The sequence below is a fragment of the Chiloscyllium plagiosum genome, unplaced genomic scaffold (assembly GCF_037043375.1).
Source record: "Chiloscyllium plagiosum isolate Xiang-an unplaced genomic scaffold, Cpla_swu_hap1 HiC_scaffold_34, whole genome shotgun sequence".
In the NCBI taxonomy this organism is placed as follows: Eukaryota; Metazoa; Chordata; class Chondrichthyes; order Orectolobiformes; family Hemiscylliidae; genus Chiloscyllium; species Chiloscyllium plagiosum.
In genome coordinates this window covers 26,821,114-26,831,748 of record NW_028270172.1, presented here as the reverse complement: position 1 = coordinate 26,831,748, position 10,635 = coordinate 26,821,114, and the positions used below count along the sequence as shown (strand labels likewise).

The following is a 10,635-nucleotide window of genomic DNA, read 5'->3' as shown; positions in this document are numbered from 1 at the left end:
GGCCAATTCACCTAACCTGCACATCTTTTGGACTGTGGGAGGAAACCGGAGCACCCGGAGGAAACCCACGCAGACACGGGGAGAATGTGCAAACTCCACACAGTCAGTCGCCTGAGGCGGGAATTGAACCCGGGTCTCTGGCGCTGTGAGGCAGCAGTGCTAACCACTGTGCCACCGTGCTGCCTCTTCCCTCTCATTGTTACTGTGATCTTATTCGGTCTATCTATTTCTTATTGTTACTATTTTATCACTGTATATTGTTCTGTTTTTGTCTCTTTATTAATGTCTGATCTCTTGTATTGTACCCTATCTCTGTATCGCATTATTACCGTGATCTCTATAGATAGTTCATATCTACCTTTCCATTTTTACAATCTGATCTGTGTATTGTTCTATCTCTCTCCTAATTGTCACTGTGATCATTGTATATTGTCCCCTATCTGCCTCTCTCATTATTGTTGCATGATCTCTGTATATTGTTAATGTGTTATCGTTGCACTGTTCCTCTCTTTCTCATTGTTACTGTGTAATATTCATGTATTGTTCGTCTCTCTCTCTCATTATTACTGTGTGGTCTCGATTCCAATCTCTTTCTTTCCTTGTTACTGTGTGATCTCTATATATTGTGCCTTGTCTCCCTCTCTTTTGTTACTATGTGATCTCGATTCCAGTCTCTCTCTCTCTTTGTTGCTGTGTGATCTCGATCCCAGTCTCTCTCTTTGTTACTGTGTCATCTCTGTGCATTGATCCTGCCTCTCTCTCTCTTTCATTGTTACCGTCTGATCTCTATGTATTGTTCCTGTCTCTCTCATTATTAGTGTGGTCTCGATTCCAGTCTCTCTCTTTCATTGTTACTGTGGTCTCTATATATTGTTCCTCTCTCTCTCTCATTGTTACTGTGTGATCTGTATGTATTGTTCCTGTCTCTCTCATTATTGCTGTATGGTCTCGATTCCAGTCTCTCTTTCTCTCACTGTTACTGTGTGATCTGTATGCATTGTTCCTGTCTCTCTCTCTCTCTCTCATTGTTACTGTGCGGTCTCAGTAAATTGTTCCCTGTCTCTTTCTGTTTCTCATTGTTAACCGTGATATCTGTGTATTGTTTCCTCTCTCTCTCTATTTCTCATTATGACTGTGTGATCTCTTCCTGCTGTTTGTGACGTGCCCTGACGCGAGGAAGGGGGTGGCCAGTCAGTCAGTCATTGAGTAAGTCTCTGTGTCTGTTGTGAATGTGTGTCGGTGTTAATGTGGCCGCCCTCTGGACTTTAATGATGCGTGTGTGTCGGCGTTTGGATGTCCCCCTGTCGAACAGCATGCCAGGAGCTCCCAGAGCGTGAGGAAGGCAAAACAGGGGTGGGGAAGAGGAAATAGGTGAAGCAACAGAGAGAGCGAGAAAAACAAAGAAAGGAAAAGCAACAGCTCACTTTTGTTTTTGTTCTGATTGCCATGCTGTTGGTTTAGCGCTGAGATGGCGGATAGTGCGGGGCAGCAGCAGTCCAGAGGAACGGCAGCCGGAGCTGAATCGGGAGCGGAGCCAGCGAGGCACTCCCGCCGGTTGCGGGACACTCAGCCCCGGGCCACTTGCTGAACCTTTCTCCCTGTCTGCAACGCCGCTTCGGATCTGCACAAGGGGCTGCAGAAACGGTATCCGCTGAAGCCGACTCGCTTCCCTTACTGGGATCTTTCTGTACCTCATCTCTCTCACCCACAATCCGGGTGCTTTGGCTTTAAATTCTTTTATTTGTGGAGAATATCAGCAGAACAAGCGGTGGATTCGAGAGAAACACTGGGAATCTCTTTCTTTACTGGGGGAGGAGGGGAGGGGAAGAGAAGGACCCAGGAGCGGAAGAAAGTGGCTCAGAAGTTTGCTGGAGAGCGATTTGAGAAGCGCCTGCCTTTCCCCTCTCTCCTCCTGGTCACCCCCATGGGGGCAAAGCAGAGCAGCCCGGCTCCGAGCGGTCGCACCCGGGCTTACTCGGGCTCCGATCTGCCCTCGCACACCAGCAGCAGCAGCAGCAACGGGAGCAGCCGCTCGGTCGGAGGAGCGGGAGCCGCAGCCGCTTCTACCTCGGGCCAGAGCTCCGGGCTGGCCGCGACCTCCGGCGGTCGGGCCGCCGCCGCCGCTCTGAGCCCCAGCGGCCGCTTGCACTTGGTCTCCCCGCCGCCTCCTCCTGCCCCTCTGGTCCCACCTCCGGCTGCCGGTGGTTTCAGGTCAGCGGCTGCCACCAGCGGCAGGAACCAGTCCGTCAGCATCCCCAACAGCGGCGGAACTTGCAGCTCGCAGGAGGAGTCGGAGGGCAGCACCCCGGAGGAAAGGACGCCCGAGCGGCCGGGAGGACACGGCTCAGCTCCCCGCTTACTCATCGGCTCGCTGCCCGCTCACCTGTCGCCGCACTTATTCGGAGGTAAGCGCTTGTTTAGAAACGCGGGCGGTGTGCTGACATGATTTGGAGATGTCGGTGTTGGACTGGGGTGGACAAAGTTAAAAATCCCCCAACGCCAGGTTATAAGTCCAACAGCCCAATTGAACCTGGTGTTGTGTGATTTTGAACGGTGTGCAGACAGGTCTCTTCACAAACCGACGGCTCCCTTGTATTGGGACCCTGGTGGAAGAGGGATTTCCTATTGATATTTTTTTTTAAAAAAACATTGAAACATTTCAGCCCAATTTTAATAGGTTCCATACCTCCCACTCAACGCGGATTCCCCGGCTCTTACCCCTTTCCGAAATTAGATGATGAATTCTAGAGATTAATCAGGCTCTCTACGCTGCCCAGCACTGCCTTGTCAATAGGTGAACTCTTGCGTGGCTCTCCTGCATCCGGACAGCGATCGTGCTTTTGTGAGGAGCCCCCAGTTCCCCAAGTGTTTCACCTGCACCGCAGACAAATTTGTTTTCATTCTGTAGCACCTTTCCTATTATTTACATCTGTGTTTTCAAAACATGTCTTTGTTCCCCCGCTTTGGCTGATATGGAGGGAGATTCTGTGCTGAGCAATTACGGCGAGGGACTTTCACAACTCCCACCGGCACGCGTTGCTTATTCCTCAATACATTATTTACTCAACTACCGGGTTCTGATTCGAGAAAGCAATTTGCAGCGCCTGAGTGTTTATATAGTCACTTTACCCAAAGCCAGTTCAGTGAATCCTCGGTATAAACTCGGCCAAATGAATGAGGAGCTTGACATCATAAAGAAGTGTAACGCGGCTGACTCCTGCTCCCTCACTCGCCCCTTCCTCAGGCGTGGTGTGGAGTCAATCAGTTCCTCTCTGAGCGTGAGGGATCTCTATGGTCAGGATGTTTTCTGTGGGGAATCGCATGGCCTCCTACCAACACCTCATCTCAGTAGCTTTTCCAAGATCAGTTGAGCAAAGTTTGCACTATTCCAGGCACCACTGTGGTCGTTCTTGAATGTGTTCAGCTCCCATTACATAGCTCACCACTCTAGTGCTGAAAGTCTCACTATGTGACTAGTCAGGATGTTCACGCATCAGTACAATTTAGAATTGGGTAAGAAGGATAATTGGGAATTTTAAAACCCATAGAGACACATGACTGAAAGTATATCAATTTTGTGCTTATCACATAGTTTATCTTTCTTTGTGTTCCTTATGAATTTCTTCCAACCCCACTATTCTGCCTGGAGATATCGAACCATTCAGCCACTATAACCAGGAAGATTGATGAACAATTTGACACCAGGTTACTGTCATATTTTCCCATTATATATGAGGAGGAGTACAGAGGGGGACTTCCACATGCCTATGTCCTCTCTGCAGGGAGACATCCAGTCTCCACTAAGCTCTATTCTTCCTGTGGTGGACAGTTGTTGGGAAGATTTTGAAATATGTACCTGTGACTAATTTTGTCGTGAAGTAATTTACTTCCAGCTTTTAAATAGGTTCCATTAAGTAGGTTGTGCAACGGTTATGATCCTGGAACAGCAGGAGCCCTGAGCTAGAGATCCAGGAAATGTGTGCCAAATCCCATCATTGCCGTTTGAATATTTGAATTTGATTTAAAAACAAAATGAAAGTAAAAAGCTAGAATTACACAAAGGAGTGAAGTAGGCCGTTCAGCCCATCAAGGAAATTCTGCCATGCAATGAGATCATGGCTGATCTACTAACCCTCAATTCATTTTCCTGCTTTATCCTTATAGGCCTTGATTCCCTTGCCGATTAAAAATCTGTATATCTCAGCCTTGAATATACTTAACACCTCAGCCTCAACAGCCATCCACGGTAAAGCATGCTGTAGATTTACTGTCCCCTTGAGAGAAGAAATTTCTCCTCCTCTCTGTCTTATTATGAGATAATTGTATGCCTTATTATGAGATTATGCCCTCTGCAACTCAATTCTCCCACAAAGGAAGCAACGTCTCAACTATTTTGAGCCCCCTAAGAGTCTTCTTTGTTTCAATAAGAACTCTCATGCTCCTAAATTGCAATGAGTACAAGTCAACCTACTGTACCGCACCTCTTAAGAAAATCCCTCTATATTTGGGATCAACCTGTGAAGCTTCTCTGGACTACTTCCAGTGCTAATATATTAAGACAGCCAAATTGTTCATGTTATTCTAGCTGTGCTCTCACTGGTGCCCTGTATAATTGTAGCAAGATGTCACTTTAATTCCATTCCCTTTGACATAAAGACCAACATTCTAATTGCCTTCCCTATTACTCACTGAATGTGAATGCAAGTTTTTCGTAATTCATGTACTAGGACATTCCACATTCTTCTGTGCTGCAGTTTTCACTGGCCTTTCCCTATTTAAATGGCATTCAACTCCTTTATTCTTCCTGCCAAAGTGCATAACCCTACGTTTTCCACCTGCCAAGTTTACGTCCACTCATATAGCCTGTCTATATCCCTCTATTGACTTCTATATCATCCTCACAATTTACCTTCCCATCCATTTTGTGTCATCTGAAAACTTGGCTGTAGTACATTCATTTTTCTCACCCAAGTGATTAATATATATCGTAAATATCAATGGCCCCAATACTGATCCTTGTAACAATTCACTAGATACAAATGCCATCTTGAACTGCCTCCTTCCTTGATCTGAACTCTTGTGGTCTATTAGTTGGCCAAACCTGCCTCAATGCTGATAAACTGCTCTCAGCACGATGGTGTCTTATGCTGTTAAGTAGTCTTTATTATTGAAAGTGATCATTCAGTTCCTTATTCTTTTTTCTATGAGCCAGATCTCTGTTATTGTTATGAAAATGCAATTATTCGCTTTTTGCTCATTTTCCTACCTATTCTTAATTTATCATTAAAAATACTTCTTAAACATTTCAGCTTTGCTTTCTTAATGTTGCCTACTCAAAAGGTAGGGATGAATTTATTTAGTAGTTCAACATATCCACCAGGTCCCCTTCTGGAAGAGGGCATCAGTACAATCCAATGTTTCAATCTGTTCAGCTTGTTTTGGTAGAGGTCAGAGAAGGATGGTGAACTCATTAGTCTTTTAACTGAACTGACTTTGAGAATCAAACTATTTTCAGAACTGGTCTAACAGCAGGGGAATTCCACTGCTCTGTAATAAACTGTTGGATGAGGAAGTTACAGTTCTGACTGATAAGCAAGCCTGGTTTAAAACAGAAATTGTGTTTAAAAGGGGGCAAAGTCTTCACAAAGAAAAACCTGTTACCAATTTGAAGAGCTGAAAGGTTATTTCCATTGCATCAAAGATCCTTGAACAAACAAAGGTAAATGTTGGGGAGCACTTAATGAAAGTGTATATTAATTAAATGACAACTGATGCTTTCCTGTCAGAGTTGCTGTAATAGATGTAACTCTGACTGCAAGTTCAGAAATAATGTCATGTTAGGTGCTATGTGACTTTTCAGTTTTTTTTAAACCCTCACCATCCAAAACCTGATTATTTTATGATAGTTGGAAAACAAATACTTCTACAATAGCTTCGTGAACTTGATACGGAGATGTTGGTGTTGGACTGGGGTGGACAAAGTCAGAAGTCACACAACACCAGGTTATAGTCCAACAGGTTTATTTAAAATCACAAGCTTTCGGAGCACTACCCGTTCATCAGGTGAAAAAGAAGCAGTGCTCCGAAAGCTTGTCATTTTTAAACAAACTTTAGTGAACTTGAGTTGATGATAGAGAAGTTATTGCTTAACTTTTTCTTATCAACGAACAACTTCATTATAATTGTCATACCAAATAGGATGATTTTGGCTGAGTTGCACGACTGCTGTATTTTGACTGTGTAAGCACAGTATTTCAAATTTGTAACTATTGGTGACATGGTGCTGTTTATTAATATATATGGTGATGAATTCTCAATACAAGAATCTATTGTAGTTCTGTGAATATTCTCTAATAGTTGTTTGACAGCTGTTGAAAATGATAAGGAACCCCTTGTGTAGTAACACATGCCCTGCAGTAATGGGATATGGGGTCAGTCACGAGTTGTTGCCAGCTTTCAGTTGGCCTGTCTATTGGTAAACACTGAATGGAGGCTGGGCACTTCTATGAGGAAGTGCTTAGGTTTTGTCACACTTGCACATTTCCAGGCAGCTTTTTTTTCTGCAGTATTCATTGATGGGATCTGGATAACATTGGCAAGGTTAGCATTTTGTTCCTAATTTTAGTTGTCTTTTGGAAAAGGTTAGTGATTTATAAGCATCATTATTAGTGGCAAGGTTATAGAGTAATGAATTGTGCAAGGGAACAGAAAGGGAGAATGCTGTAGTCACTGATTACAGTCACTGGCTCAAGGAAGGAACGATAGGGAGATTAATAGCCCAGATCTTCCTGTCAGCAACAATGCTGTAGTTTATACTGTTAACTGCATTCTAAATTGCATTCTTAGCTTTTACATCAGCTATGGTGGGAAGCTTCCTCTGTGTCTTCAGCATGGTTCAATTGTTGAGAGGAAATGCACAGTTGAAACAAAACTGTACCTTTGAGGTCTACCTTCAGTTCAGTTTTCACAAGTGTTTTAAAGCTAATCTTTAATCAATTTTTCACTCTAGTTTCTCCAACTGCATCCATGCCTACTGAGAACAGCATTATATCATTCCGGGTTTTAAACAAAAAACTAGGTATGTCCTGGATAACCAGCCCCTGGTTTACTCATTGCCAAGTCCCCATGGAGCCATTTCTGGTGGACAGGAAGACTGGAGTTCCAGTGTAAGTTACACCCTGGAATCTCTGCCTTGCAACTTTCAATAGCTGAGAATGACTCCTGATTTGCAGCAACCAGGACCTGGAAGTTCTCCACCATTGTTCCTGTATCTAGGAAGTATGGGAGTAAAAGGAGGAGGGGAGGTCTTCAAATGATGAAAATGTAGTAAATGTAATCAAATGTGTAGTAAACACTGAGGAGGAGAGCAAAATCTTTCAGGAGAACATTGATTGGTGAAATGAATAAATGACATTTAATGCTGCTGTGTGTGTTTTGGTTTGAAGGATGAGTTATGAACTAAATAGTACAGTCTTAGAAGAGGACTCAGGAAAAGAGCCACCTCATGGTGTACATACTGTACACAAATTTTAAGCATGGTAAAACAAGTTGTGAAACACATGGAATCCTTGGTTTTATCAGCAGAGGAACAGAGTACAAAAGCAAGGCTGTGATGCTAAACCTTTCTAAAATACCAGTTGGGTTTAGCTGGAGTATTATTAAATTCTGGGTACCACTCCTTATTAAGGATGCCAAGTCTTTTGAAGAAAGAACAGAAGAGATTTACTGGAATGGCACCAATTTGATATTCTTTATTTGTGTGTGGAATGACCGGTGGTTCTTAGAATGGAGAAGGCTAAGACAAGATTTGCTAGAGACTATCAAAACCATTAATTGCTATGAGAGTAAATTAAAAAAAATCCCAGTGATAAAATGGTTACTACTTAGAGGATACAAATTGAATATGCTTTGTAAAGGTATCAGCAACAACAAGAGGAAACATTTGCTTATAACATGGCAAGGTCTTCTGATCTGGAATGCATTGTTTGAAGGGGAAGTGAAAGCAGATTCAATCATGATATACAAAAAATAATTAGATAAAAGCCTGAGGGGGAAAATAATTACAGTACAATGGCAAAAGACTAAGAGGATGATCTAAATTGGATAGCTCCAACAAACAGTTGGTGCAGGCAAATATCCACTTTCTGTGCTGTTTCATTCTATGGTTCGATGATGGGTTTGAATTATAAAACTTGATAAGAGTGGTTGATACTTCCTGTTCAGGCCAAGTATTCTAAAGTTGTTCTTAACAATATTGGAATGTAGGAAATAGGAGCAGGATGAGGCCATTCAGGCCCCCGAGTCTGTTCTGCCTTTCAAATAGACCCACCTCATTTTCCCATTCTCTGCCCATTGCCTTTGTTTTAAAAACGAGTAATCTGTTGACCTTTGTCTCGAATGTGCGCAATGACTGAGCTTTCACAGATCTCAGTATTCTGGGATTTACCATCTCCTGAATGGGAAAAAATAAATAAATGAATGAATAAAAAAATATTATTCTGAGACGATGTCTCTTGGTTCTAGACCAATCCTCACAGCCAATGAATGCATCTTTTCTGTATCTACCCTCCTGAGCTATGTAAGAATTCTGCATGTCAATGGGATCAGCCCTTAGTGCTCCAAACTAGAGAGAATGTCTGCCTTTGTCTCCACAATCTCCTGTTGACGGACACTCTGACCATCTCAGGAATCGGTCTGGTGAACCTTCATTGCACAGCTTCTATGGTAAGCATATCCTTCTTTAAGAGGGTTTTGTCACACAGTGGTAGTGTCCCTGCCTCTGTGTCACGAGGTCTTACTTCAAGCCCCACCTGCCTGGTAGGTGTATCATGACAAGTATGAACATGTTGAATGAAAATAATTATCCTTCCTTGGGTAAGGAGAGTAAAAGTTTACACAATGTTCCAGCACAAACAAAAACAGAAATTGCTGGAAAAGGTCAGCAGGTTTGGCAGCATCTATGAAGAGGAATCAGTTAACGTTTTGGGTCCAGTGACCCTTCCTCAGAACAGTCCTCCAAATGTGGATTCGCTGAGGTTACATATAATTGAAACAAGACATTTTTATTTTTGTGGTTAGCATGATCAGTCATAATGTGGCTGCACATTGAATCATTTATTTAAGATTAATTTCCTTTTGCTCGCCCAAAGAAGTGAATATTGGTGAACTATGCAAACATGATGACGTTACTTAACTTTAGTGCCCATTTAAGAGTATTCACTTGCAGCTGCATTGTGATGAAGGATTACGGCAATTAATTTGCTTCCTTAGACCTATTAGTTGGTAGAACGCCTACAATTGACTTGCATAGTACAAGGAGTAAGGCTATTCAACCCCTCAATTTAATCTGTCATGTATTTGGGTCCTGGCTGATTTTATATAGTGATGCCATTTTCCCTCCTTGTCTCCATGTCCCTCAATGCTCCTGCCTATCAAAAATCATTAGTTTCAGTTTTGAATTTTTCAGTTGACTGAGCCTCAGTATCTTTTTGAGGGAGACTTTTCCAGATTTCCATTTCACTCTTGTCTGAAGTTGACTTCCTGGTTTTCATCCCTGATTGGCCACGTTGTTACTTTTAGGATTACTGTAGGCCACTTTATTCTGGATTATTTTTCCCTATCAAAGCCTTCAGTTATCCGAGTCAGATAATTAATTCATCATTAATCTTAATTACACCAGCCCTTTATTATCTATATATATAAGGGAATATAAGGCTTGAGTTTGCAACCTGTCTGCATGATCTATCATTCTGATGGATCAGCACTGCACCCACTCCAAGGGCGATGTATCCTTCCTGAGCTAGTGTCCAGAACTGACTGCATTTCTCGACATAGGGAATAGCCAGTGATTTTAATTTTAAACAGTAGTTTTAAAGCGAATGACGAGACTTCTCTGACCAACTGGCAGGGTGAAAGTTAATTTTAAAGACACTTCATTTGGACAGTGTTACCCGTGGGCCGCAGAAGACAGCCAAAGCATGGAAACAAAGTGCTGAGTGTTCATTTCCAGCCTCACGGCCAACAGGGGAGTTTGTCTCCCGTGTCGCGCTTTGGGTTTGACTTTCAGGAGTTGAGACCTCGTGCGTGTGTGCAACTTGCTTCACGACATTGAGCGGGGTTGGCTGCAGCGACGGCTCATTATACTACAGACAGGAAACAAACGGCCTGCCTTCCTGCAGCAACGAAAACCTGCCCCAGAAATGGATTGACTTGTCTCGGTGTAATTTTTTTTATTGCTCGTCTTTGCGCATGTCTGCCTCAATGTCCTTCAGTAGTTGCAGTGAGCTGGCAGGTGTTGTCTGTATTCCTGGGTTGAATGTTCTCCGGGCGTGTACTATTAGTGAAAAGCCCCACCCCTCCCCTTTTGGATAGCAGCTGGCTGCGTGTTCAGTATACTTAATGCTGCTCCAACTACTCTGTAACACAGTGGCCGTAACCCTCTGCAAAATTATAACCATAATGTCTCCATACAACGTTCGGTGGTGTCTTGTAATGCATCAAACTTTAAATTTGTTGCTAAATTGTTTCAACATCTGCTCTTTTGCACAAAACGTCGTTTATCATAGCTGTGATAAATAAGAAATTAGATTACTTAACAATGTGGAAACAGGCCCTTCGGCACAGCAAGTCCACACC

General features: G+C 43.1%; 1 protein-coding gene across 2 annotated transcripts in view; it reads left to right on the top strand.

The window, feature by feature from the left end:
* The first annotated feature begins 855 nt into the window (after positions 1–855).
* The window catches only part of znrf2b (zinc and ring finger 2b), a 207,704-nt gene continuing 197,924 nt past the window's right edge, over positions 856–10,635 (top strand). Inside the window, exon 1 of one of the 2 annotated variants that reach the window (XM_087978568.1) lies at positions 856–2,405. In XM_087978568.1, coding sequence (XP_087834694.1) covers positions 1,925–2,405 — 481 coding nt within the window. In that variant the 5' untranslated portion in view covers positions 856–1,924. The remainder of the gene's footprint in view (positions 2,406–10,635) is intronic. The other variant, XM_043719277.2, reaches the window with a different exon arrangement.